Source organism: Colias eurytheme, chromosome 11 (genome assembly GCF_061535395.1).
Source record: "Colias eurytheme isolate Ceu_HAF_F1 chromosome 11, ilColEury1 Martin Lab GWU primary, whole genome shotgun sequence".
Lineage (NCBI taxonomy): Eukaryota > Metazoa > Arthropoda > Insecta > Lepidoptera > Pieridae > Colias > Colias eurytheme.
This window is the reverse complement of record NC_142990.1, coordinates 8,292,564-8,307,454: the sequence shown is the minus strand read 5'-3', so window position 1 is coordinate 8,307,454 and position 14,891 is coordinate 8,292,564. Positions and strand designations below refer to the sequence as shown.

At 32.9% G+C, this 14,891-nt stretch overlaps 2 protein-coding genes across 2 annotated transcripts; one reads left to right on the top strand and one right to left on the bottom strand.

Moving 5' to 3' along the window:
• Nucleotides 1–1,524: 1,524 nt before the first annotated feature.
• LOC149904732 (cytochrome P450 4c3-like) lies at nucleotides 1,525–4,897 on the bottom strand. The gene is made up of 9 exons (XM_090106763.1): nucleotides 4,720–4,897; nucleotides 4,517–4,606; nucleotides 4,061–4,171; nucleotides 3,749–3,937; nucleotides 3,259–3,458; nucleotides 2,759–3,042; nucleotides 2,381–2,535; nucleotides 1,951–2,136; nucleotides 1,525–1,712 (listed from the first exon to the last, which is right to left on the bottom strand). Exons 1-9 carry the CDS (start codon nucleotides 4,871–4,873, stop codon nucleotides 1,549–1,551), a joined length of 1,533 nt encoding a protein of 510 aa, XP_089962889.1. The 5' UTR covers nucleotides 4,874–4,897; the 3' UTR covers nucleotides 1,525–1,548.
• Nucleotides 4,898–5,448: 551 nt separating this feature from the next.
• Nucleotides 5,449–14,240, top strand: LOC149904731 (cytochrome P450 4C1-like). The gene is made up of 10 exons (XM_090107089.1): nucleotides 5,449–5,605; nucleotides 6,130–6,219; nucleotides 6,936–7,046; nucleotides 7,226–7,411; nucleotides 7,502–7,698; nucleotides 7,773–7,824; nucleotides 12,916–13,099; nucleotides 13,455–13,606; nucleotides 13,697–13,882; nucleotides 14,013–14,240. The coding sequence occupies exons 1-10, from the start codon at nucleotides 5,449–5,451 to the stop codon at nucleotides 14,177–14,179; spliced, it is 1,482 nt and encodes a 493-aa protein (XP_089963215.1). The 3' UTR covers nucleotides 14,180–14,240.
• The last annotated feature ends 651 nt before the right edge of the window (nucleotides 14,241–14,891 follow it).

The following is a 14,891-nucleotide window of genomic DNA, read 5'->3' as shown; positions in this document are numbered from 1 at the left end:
TGATAAGCACCATGAAATTTCGAATATTCTAGAAGGAAAATAACATACACAATAAAAAGACTAACATACGCATGTAACATAGATTCCATTAATTAGTAATTTAAAAAAATATTACCCAGTAAAAAAAAAACTTTTTTCCTCATTACTTGTTTTACTTAAAAAAAATTACCCAGTAAATAAAAAACTTTTTTCCTCATTACTTGTTTTACGATTATTAATATAAACCACGATACATTTAATATTATACATATACAACATAAGATTGTTGATAGATAAGATAAGATTATTATGAAGTCATAACTTTTTTACAATATTTATTAAAAATATTATATCGATTTGCCAGACTAGATTTTTGATATTACAATAAGTTACATAATCAAACAAAAAGAAAAGTGTCCAAATATTTCTATTATTCATTATAAATTCATAATTTCTAAGTTTTATAAATACATTCATTTCTAAGATTCATGTAATTATTCAGTTTACGAGATAAGTCGAAGTCAGTTAAAAACTCAGCTTCTGTTTCCAAGGCATATCAAACTCAAACTCAAACATTTATTTATTCAATTAGACTTCTTTTAGAAGCACTTTCGAATCGACATTACAAATTTTTAACATTTACCACCGATTCGGAAAGCATCTCGGATAGTATCTCTATTTCAGTATACAGTCTCTATCAAGACATTATATTAGTTTAGTTTAATTACGTCATATAATGCAATGTTAACGATTCATTATTATTATTTAATTAGAATTCATAAAATCATTTCCCATAAAATATTTTTTTATACTTACTACGTACGTATTAAAAAAGCGTGTATCATTGTTTATAGTTGTAACGCAAAAAATTCTAAGAGAAAAAAAATGTATAGTTTAGTTCCGTTTGCCGTTTCCGTCTGTTATAAAAATTATATACTACTTTAGTTTCAACCGCGGGTTCCACCGCTCAGATCAGCTACCTACTTTTTATGTTATACCACAGAATATTTAATAGTACTAGGTACGTACTGAAGGTTCACTCCTTAATAAAAGTCAACTTTAGGCATAAAATATAATAGCTAGCTGTATAGCTATAATAGGTTAGGGTTGGTACTCGCCGCCGATGTTTGCCACATTAATAAAAATTTATGAAATGAACCAGGCATTTTAGCAGAAACATCTATACGTGTAAATGCCCAAGAAAACAACGAGAATAAAGAAGAAATTTAGTAGCATTCCGTTTTGATATATTTCAATATTATTTTTATTTCTTTATGCAAAGGAATGTTGGTCAACGTTATAATGTAGATGATCAGTAATTAATTGACTTTTCTGCAAATGCATTATAGGCCAAATAAAATGTTATCTTTTCATTTTTCAGAGATAATAATATAAGATATTTTTAAGAGTGAAAAAAATTGATGTAACCGAGACGTTATGTTTTTAAAATCAGCATAATTTGTGATATAGGACGACGCGACGGTAATAGCAAAAGATTACACACATTGACATTCATAATTTACTAAATTATATATTTGGTATTGTTGTATCTTAAGTATTACAAAAGTATTATCTTCTTTCTAGAGCCACTTTATCATCCACTAAAGTCATAGTGATATCAAACTTGGTTCTTATGTGCGGTATTGGTCCATCTTCAGGATCTGGTAGAACTCTGTAGGTTTTGAGAATCACGCATAAAGCTGTTTTTATCGACATCATGGCGAATGCATAACCTGTAGAAAATAAAATTGAAATATGAAAAGAGTGATTATTTTTTGAATTTCAAGAAGCGTTTAGCCGCTCTACCCATCTTCACTCAGTTTGAACCGATTTAAAATATGACTTGCTAATATTTAGGTAAGCTACTCATTGTTGTTACTCGGTAAAGATGTAGTAGATTATCTAATTTTTAAATCGGTGAGTATCGATCGCAACTATTCATTTTATCTTTATAATATTAGTACACTTTACCAGGACAATTCCTAGGCCCATAACTAAACGGTATATAGCAACCAGGTGGAATATTCTTAAAGCGTTCAGGCAGAAATCGATTGGGATCAAAAGAGTTTGCATCTTGTCCCCAGTACTTCTTGTTTCTATGTAGACCCCAAATAGATACCACTACACTGCTATTTTCCGGTAAGATTGTTCCATTCGCTGCAATTTAAGAATAAATTAATGTTTATATTTAAATACAATTTTGAAGAACCATAAGTTGAAAACTTGACAATTATAGTAAATATCTGAAAAATTGAATCAAACCAAAAAAAATCGAGTTTTGTACGTTTCATACAATATTGATTGTAATGGCATATATGAAAAAAATACGATATAGAGGAAATACAATAAATAAAACTCTGAATACTAACAGTTTTTAAGAACAGTTTACAAATACACTTACGTAATACAGTTTCTTTGTTTATTTTTCTAACAATGAATGGCGCGGGAGGAAACAGTCTTAGAGTTTCCTTGAGAACGCAGTCCAAATAAGCAAGTTTTAAAATGTCATCCTTATTCTTTGGCAGCATATCTTGATCTTTAAACGTTGAATATAACCTGCATTATAATTCACGTTAAATAAGAATCAAAACAAAATACGAAACTGCTAATGTACTGCTAATGTGCTGTTAATTTACGTGGCCTATGCCACTACCACCAATTCTGATGATTACAATGTATTGACAACTCATAGTTAAAATCCGTCTAGCGGCTTGTGCCGTAGGGCGTACCAAAGAAATATACATACATACTTACACTCGAAAACCAAAACAATACTTACTCTTCATACACTTTCTTTTGTACTGCGGGATATTTTGCCAATAATTTTAATACAAAAACCAATGCAATTGAGCTCGTATCTGTTGCTGCTAAAAATATTGCCATAAGTTCTTCTCGAAGTTCTATATTATTGTATTCTTTTTTTCGTCTGGAGTAATTTATTAAGTGGTTTAAGAAAATCGTTTCTTTTACTTTCTTGTATTCATTTCTGTGAAGGCGGTCGCTTTTCGAACTAAAATCGCTTTGTTTCTCCGTAATTTTACTGCGGAGATTATGTTCTATAGCCTGAAAATAATGTAAAAAGAGTTAAAAATATTTACAAGAAATTATAAAAAATATTAAAATGCTTTTAATTAAAAGTGGTTTTAATTAAAATGCTTTTAATTAATTAATTAAAAAAAAAATTTAATAGAATCGACGTATAATATTGAAGGACCAAAAATGACTTTATAGTTCACAGCTGGTAGTAGTTGGCGAAGTTCGATTTCTTTGCTTTCTTACCTGCTCAATAAAGTAAAACGAGGTATTTTTGTGATATTCGCCATTAGCATAGTTCTTGTGAAAACGGTAGATCCAATCAGGATGAAGCCAGAAGCTAAGTATTCTTGTAGATAAATAATCTTTTACTACCATTATTGAATTCAAAAATGTTTCTTTATGATTATAGAGGTTTTTAATAGCATCGGTGCCAATTGCCGTTTCTGTAAATAGTAATATTTCGATTTGATAGAAAATAAATTATAATGTACTCAAAAGTCAAAAATTATGCATTAAATTCTAGCAGTAATTTACGTAATGACATAAAGCTGAAAAATTTGTTTGTTTGAACGCGCTTATCCACAGGACCTACTTTAGAATATTATTATGTATTTCACCATGGGATAGGTAGGTATTAATCCTAACGTGCATTAGCGAAGCCAGGGTGGACTGATGGACATACCTGATTTTATATAAAATATTATCATTGTTTAGGGATAAAAATTTAACTTACCACAGATAACATCAAACGAAAAATAATTGAAATACGGCCATAAGCTATGAGGCTCTTTATTTACTGTTACATGAGCAATATCTTCAGCAACTTTTTTACCTAATTTCAGAAACGTTTCAAAATGATTGGCTACGTTTTTAGGACTTAAAGTAGATATCATGGTTTTCCTTCGACGACGCCATATTGGTACTACAACAAATATAGATACTTCACGACTCATAATCATAGAGTGCTATATTTTAAAATTAGTTTGAGGTTCATTAAAATAATACCAAAAATACTATTAATTATAAAATTGTCTCGTGTTTTTACCTGTTGCAAACAATGATCCATTACCAATTACAGACCTGATGAACTTCATGACATTATCTTTTTCCAGATGATTCTTTAAAATCACATCTATTTTCAAAGGATCTGTCATCACTGCAAGAATAAAGTTTCATTGAAATGCTAAACGATTTAGGCTCTTATTGATTTTTATAGGATAGGACTTCAGCTGGACAAAGACTGTTTGAATGTAATGTTATTGTTTTCACATAATGTTTTTTTTATTATTATAGATATCTCTTTTTAATGTTCTTATGAGTTCATCCAGACAAAACCTATTTGAATGTAATGTTATTATTCTTCACATAATGTTTTTGCACTGATATTGCTGAAATATGGGATTTCATTGGGCCGTTACGTTTTATTTTAGTGTAGATACATTTTGCTTATTATTTTTATACTTAAGATATCATACATTAGACTAAACAGCTATTTACTTACTCAAGAATATTACAGGACCGAGACAAAATTTTAATATACCACCATTTTCCGAGCATTCTTGACTCATTTCTTGCAATGTTTCCATATTATCTGAAATGTAAAAATTGTAGGCGGGATTCAATTATGTAAATATTATTTATATCCCAAAAATCTTTGAGATCCGGTCCTGTGTAGGAAATATTATATTAAAAATGAACACTTACGTTCTGCATTGTGGGAAAAATGAAGTATGGCTCCTATTAGCGGTAAATTTTTCTTAGTGGAATATATTCGAAAAGCCAAAATGTGTCTCCGAATATGTGATTTCACAAAAAAACATAATATTAAAAACCATAATAAATACAACCACGGAAACATTATAATTATTAACGTGTGATACAACCAAGTATCAAACCTTAAGAACACTGTATGGTCAATTAATTTGGTGTACGTCCTTTAATAAATAACTTGTTTTTTTTTAATTATAGGTCTAATGACATCACAATATCGTAATGTGGGTTTGGTGTGAAAGACCTTTGACATGCTATTTTGGCCGATTATAAGGTACACGCTACCGACCGACGTAGTATAAAGCATTTGCAATTAATACGAAAGGTTCCCACACTATTTACATTACCTGCATAAAAAAAAATTATAGAACGTTACGCGAACGAACGGAAAGTTTTATATATAAAATTTATGTATAATGTTAATATATAAAAAAAAATCAAAATATTACGTTCACCTTTGGTTCACCTTCTATCAATATGGAATGCTTTTTATTGCGCATGATTTCGATTTTTATTCATCAAGTTTCCACCTGCAAATATAAAAATGCATGTAATTCTATATTTTTATGTAATCCCAAGAAAGTATACTTTGTATAAAAGCATATTTCGTTTGTTATTCTTCGTCTACATCTGTTTGTACCATTGCCTATACAAGAGCCAAAAATGTACGTTTGGTTGTCACTCCTTGCTGTTTTGATTTCATATTATGTGTTTAGATTGAGAAGAAAACGTTTATATGAACTTGCTAATCAATTTCCTATAGATGATAATAACTTGCCTATCATTGGAGCTGCATATTCACTTGTAGGTTCTACAGAACGTAAGTGTCACGTTTTTATTATGCCAATTATTAAACTCATACGAAAACGAAGTAGTATCACGTATCGTTATTAGTTTATTGTAATTTTTTGCCCGATAACCTTGAATCTTTGTTCCCACTCATAATATGACGACAATGAATTAATACTGTGACTGACTGATCTATCAACTCACAGACAAACTATTGGACCGAACGGGTTGAAATTTGGTATACCTACCCACTATGATGTAGGATGTAGGTATACGCTAAGAAAGGATTTTGATAAATTTTATCCCGAAAGGTAATAAGGGAGGAAAGTTCGTATCATAAAATTTTATTTTTACCACGCGGTTGAAGTTGCGGGCAACAGCTAGTTGTATGTATACATCTTTAAGTCCTGACGTCAAAGAAAAAAAAAAGTTCGATGATGTTCGATTTAAAAAAAGAGTGACTTTATAATGAATTCGATTGAATATTAATGAAGTAGGTACTTTTCGTTTTATTAAATGCTTCAGTATTTTTTTGTCTTGTTATTTATTTTACAGATATTTTAGAAGTAATGCAAAATTCCAGCTATGCGAGTATGAACAATGGTGGGGTACTTGCTAGTTGGTTTGGGCCTCTGCTGTATTTTGGTAAATATACTTTCATTTTAATAGAATATAGTAACATGAAATCAAAATATGATTAGAAAAGCATTAAATCAATTTATGCTTTTCTTAATATCAAAGTCACGGATATGGTACCAATTAATCATTTACTTCTAGTAAATTCTTGCCTCACACAAGTTATTGATCCAATTCAAATACAAAATTCCACTAAACTGTGTTTCTTTTATTATGTTTAAAGTAATTAATAAAAATAATTCAAAATAATTTGGAAAATCCAAAAGTGCACGCCTCATAATTTTTTTTTAATAAATATTTTTTAATTATTATTTTTGTTTATTTAATAACAATTAAACCACATCGAATCAGACCCTGAAAAATGAAAGGGTTCTATTCCTGAGCATACTCAAGCGTAAGAGAAAAAAAAAGACTCGATTAGTAAAGTATTTCGGTCGCTATCGTGTTAACAAGAAAAAGGATCCGCACATACAGACACACGGACGTCCAAGACAGAACTTTTTTAAACTGTTTTTTAACTAGTTTAAATAACAAAAATGACATCAAAAATATCATGAACGTTAAAAATAGTGTTTTTTCTTAATATGTGTGTGTATGTATAATCTTACAAGTGCAATGTATGATACATAAAGACATTTTAAGTTTGAAAAATCAGATGTTTTGCGCGAAGTGACAGTAGTACCTACCTCAACGCTTCGCTTATGAGGCGTGCAATTGTATTGCAGTGGTAACAGAGGCTCCAGTTCTCGAAACAGTTCTCAAGTCCAGTCTAGAGAAGGACGATATTTATAGATTTATGTGGCAAGTCATTGGAAATGGCTCAGTCTTTGCCCCAGGTAAATTTTGTCTATTATGTTCTGGTTATAAAAACAAGAAAATAAATACACAAAAAATATGTTTCAACTTCTATGTTTAATTTTTATTTCACAGACATTAAAAACATGGACCTTCACATACATTAAATTTATTTATGCAAAGTCAACAATGTCCTTAATTAAATGTATTTTTATTTTAGTACCTATTTGGAAGCAACGTCGAAAAATGATCATGCCTTTATTCAACCCAAAGATACTTTCAACGTTTTTCAACATTTTTCTAGAGAACAGTGAAAAATTGTGTTCAGTGTTATCATCATTTATAAACGCAGGAGAATTTAGTTTATGGCCGTTTATAAATGCATATAGTTTGGATTCTACTATGGGTAAGTACGAGAAACATCGAACAATTACTTGCCAGTATTATAAGTATTTTTAACTTAGGTACAATGTTTACATCAATAAGCTGTTTACAGAAACAACGATGGGTGTAAAAATTGGCGCTCAACAGAACTCTGATAATAAATTTTTGAACGCTGTCAATGAAGGCCAAAATTATATAGCTCAGAGAATATTCCACTTCTGGCTTCATCCAAACTGGTTGTATAGATTTCATCCTAATCATGAACGTATTAAAAAGTATATTAAAATAATGAATGACTTCGCCGATGAGGTAAGTCTCTTCTCATTAAGGAGATTCAAGAATCTTATGTGTATAATATTTTACTGATACAATTTAATTTTTAGGTGATTCAAAATAAAAGGAAACAAATATCAGAAAACAGTGACGTCCTAAAAGGTATTTATTAAATTTCTTTATAGAGTTGAGCAGAATTACAAAAAATACATCTACGATTAATGAAAAAAATATGTTGGTTTTTAATATATAAATTTTACCTTAAAATAAAATTTGTATTATGTTTCCTAAGACGTCCGTAGTCCATTATGGGAGAGAGTACATCGCCTTTTTCCCCGTGAAGTCGCTAGATGGTGCTAGTTTTAAGCCCGTCACGTGGTACCGCCGCCAGCGCCGCGAGTGGTGGGGGACAAAACTCACCACAGTCCCAGCAAGCCACCAGAAATATTCTCATTGTTCGTCTCATAAATGATACGGAATGAATGGTGCAAAAATAACACCAGGAAGACCTTATCTGGACTACGGACGTCTTAGGAAACATAATACAAATTTTATTTTAAGGTAAAATTTATATATTATGTGTTCCGTTTGACGTCCGTAGTCCATTATGAGAGAATTGTTTGTTATCTCCTGGTGGCTTGATAAATAAGATGCAACAATGTGATAGAGTAATGCCCCAAAAAGCTTATATACATCCTATAAATAAAGTATATAATGTATAAAATCATGACTTTGATAATTATTGAAAGTTTGTCTCAATACCATGCATAAAATACATCCATAAATATACTACAAGTATATCTTGTCAACATTTTAATCAGTATAATATGCACTTAAACCTGAGTAGGCTGAAAAATCTCGATTGTGATTACTAATGACTGCTATTTTGATTAGTATTAGATACACTACGACAATAATATAATAATAATTCCACCCTGTGGCGGAAAGACGGGGGTTCGAATCCCACCTTGTGATCGAATTTATTATATTCTTTAAAAATTTATAAGTAAATAATAATGTTTATAAACATATCTAGATATAACTAGATATTTCTCCAAATAGATTGATGATGCTACTATAACTATGTAACATTACCCAGATTTCAAACTCGACTCTAAAAGAGCTCACTTTACCCTGCCACCTATCATAGCCGCTGTAGCTGGTCTCACCGGATGCTGTGTAGTAATAAACAGATTAGTCAAAGAACCTCGTATGGATTGGAAAATGCGCTTGAAACTGGATTCATATTTACATAATATGTGACAATAATTTAGCTAACTTGCGGAATGCGAGGTAAACGCGTCTTCACTCTCGACCCATTGTTTTGAATTGCAATGTAAACAGGAATAAATAGAGAACACGTCCAAAAGCTAATAACAGTATAGTATAGTAGCTGCGCGTTAATAAATGCAAACAATTTTTTATTAATTTTATAAATCACATAGTTAAATAATTATTTTTATTATGCTGATTTATTTTAAAAATATCTCGATAAGAGTTTTTGAATAACCTTCCTTGCCTTCCGGATTTGTAATTTTGAAAGATTTGTTCTAGCTAAGGAAATACCCTAAGGTAATGTTTGCTTAAATGATCAGATGAAATTTTAATATTATTTATTTTAATACAAACCGACTGATTTTATGTATAAGAATAGTGTACTAAACCGTCAGTTATACATAATTTAGCTAAGTATTTAGCATCCTTTTATAGCCTGGTCAGTGGCCACCAGCAGTCTATGTATGTTTATTTTTAAGCTGTCCATCAAGGTGTACAACAGGTTGACCTATTCAAAATGAGCCATACTTTCAGCTGTAGGTTCTGTATTTGCTTTGGAGCTGAACCTGTGCGTGTTTGTCAGTGAACGATTGAGAGGACTTATCCTGATAGTAGCACGCCTCTTGAGGTCTGGGTGCAAAGAGGGTTTCTTCCACTTGGGTACTATTATAATGAACTCGAGGCAATAGAGCCGGTTGTTTAAGACTGTCTTCTTACTTGAAATAACGTAAGCTGTTTGAGCTGTGATTAAAATTTATTTGTAGAATTCGGCTTCCTAGCTGTACAGCCCTAGAAGATTGTGAAGTGTTAAAACATTCAAACTAATAACTCTTGTCAAAGAGATTTCGTTCTGCCTTTGAATAAAATTTTTTCTTACTACCTCGACAGTCAAGATTAGGAAAGCTATTACTGCAAACATTTCAATGGCACTGGGTCCAAGGTCCTTTCATTCACTGCCAAGACTATCCTGTGAATTGGGTACGGCTGGTAGATATTATACTTGTTTTTTCACTTACTTGCTTTTAAAAGATGTTTTTGAACTAGATCTTTAACAAGAGCGGCAGTTCATTCTTCCCCGGAGGGAGACAAAGGTTTCAAAGTTGATTAGCCCAAAGAGGCGTTCCTGTAGCGCTGTGGCGTGTGTCAGTACAGGATGTACCGGGGAAGGATCCCCGGAGGGTAATAAAATTTGCAACGATGACAAACCTTGATAGGCGTTCCTGTGGCGCTGCAGCGTGCGTAAGTGCTTCCATCCCCGGAGGGTGATGAAGGTTTCAAAATAAAAGGCCTGAGAGGCGTTCCTGTACCGCTGCAGCGTGCTGCGCCACTGCATCCATCCCCGGAGGGTGATGGAGGTTGCAAAAATAATAATAAGCCCGTGGGGCGTTCGTGTAGCGCTGCAGCGTGTTCCAGTGCATCCTTACCCGGAGGGTGATAGAGGTTGCAAAAGTGATAAGCCTGTGAGGCGTTTCTGTAGCGCTGCAGCGTGCGCCAGTGCATCCTTCCCCGGAGGGTGATGAAGGTTGCAAAGGTAATAAGCCCCGAGAGGCGTTCCCTTGGCGCTATAGCATGAGGCAGTGCATCCTTCCCCGGAGGGTGATGAAGGTTGCAAAGTTGAGAAACCCTAAGAGGTGGTATGCCTGCTTGAGGGACCAACTGCCTGCTATTAAGCCTGTTATTAGGCACTGACGTCTGACACTTTCAATTTAATTTCCATCGCCAATTTCAAATTTGCTTCCGTGCTCCAAACCATTCGTAGAAAATCTTAGCAACGCTCGGGTGTCAGAATAGATTCTATCGGATTGATATTCCAAAGTAGGTTAGAGACGAACTTTATTTCGAATTGAATTGAGTTGAATTGCAATTCCAAAGTCTCTGCAAGCCAATCAATTGACGATTTGTGCGGAATAATGAAACAATATAACATAATATGTAAATTTTTCACATTTCTTGCAAAATAAATCATTTCATTTCGTTTCAATGTGGTGTACATGCTGTTCTGGTGAACGCAAATCATTGCCCATGTAAATCACCAAGTAAGGGCCACAGTCCCTTGGTTCTTCAAACATTCTTTGAGCTGACGCTAGCCCGAAGGGCTGATACGTTATCTTAAGTAATTGACCTTCGTTTATGATGTATGTATTTATAATTATAATATCGATATGGTATACAATAGTGATACAAGGATATAGGAGGCGTCGATACGTACGGGTAGTCGATAGCCTCGCAAATACAAAAATTTATGATTTTATGTTGAGTATGTCATGTCACAGTTAACAGTGGGTGTGAAATTGAAAATTACTCTGTATTTGCAGAACTTGCTTTTCTTAATTATGAAAAGGGGTGATTAACAATAGTCATGGTGTTCGTTTGACGAAGCCCTGATTTTCAATAGTGACTTAAATCTTCAAAGACATAAAGTATGATGTCAGAGTTAAAGAATAAATAAGTATTATTACCTCTTAAGTGAAAACTATGGCTGGTTTTCGAATTACATGGTATTCGAGGGTGACGAGATTAATTTGAGCTTTTATTTGTTGAAAATGTCCCCCCCCCCCCCTTTTTATTCTTTTGGTGTTTCTTTTTGTATTCATGAAATGATTTAAAACGACTTAAAAAGTCGATCTTAACGGTTATTGAATGTACTGGTAAAAACTGATTGTGACGAGTTTTAAACCAACTTATCAAATCCGCCTATCTGCATATGCTACTAATCATGTTAGTAAGTTAAAAATTCTTTCCACAGCGGGAGGAATTTTATATGACTTTAAACTTATCAATAATCCCCTTCAAAGCATCTCTATTAATTGTTAAGTTTATTTGTATAGAGAATAGAAGTCGCATTTAAATTTAGCAGTAATTAGGCACAGAGTCGCGGACTAATTTAATGCGTCAGGCAAAAATTATTGATAAATTTGTAAGAATTCGTAATAATTTACCTATTTCTATTGTGCTTACAAGATATAGGCAACTACATTCTACTTGATTCGACTCGTATCGGATGAATTTTCTAATCTAACGAGATTAAGAATTCGTTTTTGATATTTACCCTCAATTCGGAAAAGGAAGGCACAATTCACATACATTTAGAATGTCCGCGTAGCGAATACGATTCAAGGAGGAATAAAATCAAAAGATCAAAACACGTTTCGAATCTGCTTTCGGTAATTAATATACTATCTTAAAACCGATATTTGTGAAAATAGGTTATCTAACGCGTAACATCCAGTAATAACCATTAACGTTGAAAGATTTGTATTGAAATCATCGTAAATTACGTATAATGTATTAATAACATGACTCACCGTGTTGAGACAAAATCCCAAACCTGCACACGAGCGGCTGAACGCGCGCTGGCGGCGCCATACACGCTGCGGCGGCTCCTCGTCGTCTCTGGACCCCGAACAAGAAGAACTCAGCTCGGAACACGTAGAAAACGCGCTGTTAAGACGCTCGATACGATTCGGTAGGCCCTTGGCCTGTGCTATAGACTTATGGTCGCGATGCCACGCTCGTGGTTGCAGATTTATACTTCAAATAAATCCGATTTTCGTTATTCGTTAGAAATAACGATAACGCAGGTAACACTTGAATATTCATTTCACTATGAAACGTAACGGACTTAAATAAAAACTATTTAAAAAGAAAAAACTGAACTTTCTACTTCAATCTCGAAAGTTCGTATAAAATTATTATTTAAATTTAAATTAAATATGTAATTTAAAATACAGTATTTTAAAATTACATATAATCTAACGACTTGCGTACGGTTTGAAAAACGACGCAACAATGAGAATATTTCTGGTGGCTTGCTGGGACTGTGGTGAGTTTTGTCCCCCACCACTCGCGGCGCTGGCGGCGGTACCACGTGACGGGCTTAAAACTAGCACCATCTAGCGACTTCACGGGGAAAAAGGCGATGTACTCTCTCCCATAATGGACTACGGACGTCAAACGGAACACATAATATACTTTCAGTAAAGAGCATTCTAGATCATTTGATTTATATGAATGAAGAAGATCATAGTTTGGACGATTTAGAACTACGAGAAGAAGCTTTAATGATGGTAATAGCTGCAACTGATACGTCAGCGGTTTCCATTGGTTTTACTTTGAAACTTTTAGCGAAATACCCTCATGTGCAGGAAAAAGTTTATAATGAGTAAGTTAATAAAACCATTAAATCTGTGAATGTTTTTGTCTGATTATGCTATTAACAACAATCTCTCTATTGAGTAGAAAAATAAAGGAAGTATGTTCTCATGTATCAATACCTATTTGTTTTGAAGAGAAAATTTCCAAAAGGCTCGTTTTATACAGAAGCTTTTCGATGTTATTATAAACTGAATTTTAATTGTTTCAATCGTGTCCATACTAATATTATAAAATTGATATTGTTAGTTAGCGGTAAGAAGAAAAACAAAACAAGGGTTGTTGTTATTTTTAATTGACCCAAAAGGACGTAAAATTTAAAAAGTGAAAGCTTTAATGTATATTATTTGCAAATTATATTGTAGGCTACAATCAGTATTAGGTGATACGGAACGTCCGCTCCAGAGAGAAGATTTGTCACAACTAGACTATCTTCATAGAGTTATACAAGAAAGTTTGCGACTCTATCCCTCAGTGCCTTTTATCGGTCGAAAAATTGAAAAAGACACTTTATTACGTGAGTATTAAAGTTCAAAGTGGGAGAAACATTAATTTAATAAAATGTGTTAACTTTGGATCTACCTATTATTTTATATTATTTTTCTAGATGATGGATCCATACTACCCGCTGGTTCGGGCTGTATAGCGTCAATCTGGGGAACACATAGAAATCCAAAGTACTGGGGTCAGGATGCAGAATGTTTCGATCCTGATAGATTCCTGCCGCATAGAAATAAATTGCCACATCCATGTTGCTTCTTGCCTTTTAGCTCTGGACCACGTAATTGCATAGGTGAGCATGATTATCATCATAATCTAAATAAATATTTATATTTATATAATATAAATGAATTAAATAAAATGGAGAGACGAGGAATTAAAATATAACAAATAAGTATGTTCTAAGATTTCTTTATTTTTAGGATACCAATACGCCATGATGTCTATGAAAACGACACTAGCGACGATACTCCGCCATTATAAGATTGTAGGCGAACCAGAGAGAGGCCCAAAACCAAATATTAGAGTCAAGTTAGATATAATGATGAAGGCGGTTGATGGGTACAAAGTCGCCCTAGAAAGAAGATAAAGCGAGCAATTAATCACTACATAGTATAAAACAAAGTCGCTTTCTCTGTCCCTATGTCCCTTTATATGCTTAAATCTTTATAAATACGCAACGGATTTGGATGCGGTTTTTTTAAATAGACAGAGTGATTCAAGAGGAAGGTTTTCGTATATAATTTATTGGATTTTAGACAAAGCGGGCGAAGCCGCGGTGGGTAAGCTAGTGTAGAATAAATCTATAATATAAAAATGAATCCCAAAATGTGTTGGTAAGCGCATAACTTGAGAACGGCTGAACCGATTTCGATAATTCTATTCCTTGAAGTACGAGGATAGTTCTTATGAAGAGAAAACGTAAATATGTACCACGGGCGAAGCCGGGGCGGACCGCTAGCACGAAATAAAATCAATCATGAAATAGATTACGAATCAATAGATACTAATTTAGAATTTGTTATAACCTAACTCATATGAGTCACAAGATCGTACAATCACAATTCTCATTATCAGCTTAGAATGGTTCTTCTCTGCAACTATAAAGTTTTGGTTATAATCTGTGGTTATAGTATTCCTCAGTGTATATTACAATAAACGTTTGATGCCTTTTTCCAAGTTTTTTCACTGACACTACTATAACGGTACTGTGTGATGTTTAGTCTTTGTTTAGTTTTATAAATTTTGTTTATGTAATAAGAATAATAAGAAAAAACAATAGAATTACTATTAATTTCAAT

What these genes read in the sequence shown, in the direction of transcription:
- LOC149904732 (XM_090106763.1), bottom strand. Translation starts at nt 4,873, where the DNA reads ATGTTTCCGTGGTTGTATTTATTATGGTTTTTAATATTATGTTTTTTT. An exon ending in TTTTTCCCACAATGCAGAAC is followed by an intron (nt 4,607 to 4,719) that starts GTAAGTGTTCAT and finishes TTTACATTTCAG; the next exon opens with ATAATATGGAAACATTGCAA. An exon ending in TGGGCCTAGGAATTGTCCTG is followed by an intron (nt 1,713 to 1,950) that starts GTAAAGTGTACT and finishes TATTTTCTACAG; the next exon opens with GTTATGCATTCGCCATGATG.
- LOC149904731 (XM_090107089.1), top strand. Translation starts at nt 5,449, where the DNA reads ATGTACGTTTGGTTGTCACTCCTTGCTGTTTTGATTTCATATTATGTG. An exon ending in TAGTTTGGATTCTACTATGG is followed by an intron (nt 7,412 to 7,501) that starts GTAAGTACGAGA and finishes AGCTGTTTACAG; the next exon opens with AAACAACGATGGGTGTAAAA. An exon ending in TGAAAAAGACACTTTATTAC is followed by an intron (nt 13,607 to 13,696) that starts GTGAGTATTAAA and finishes TTATTTTTCTAG; the next exon opens with ATGATGGATCCATACTACCC.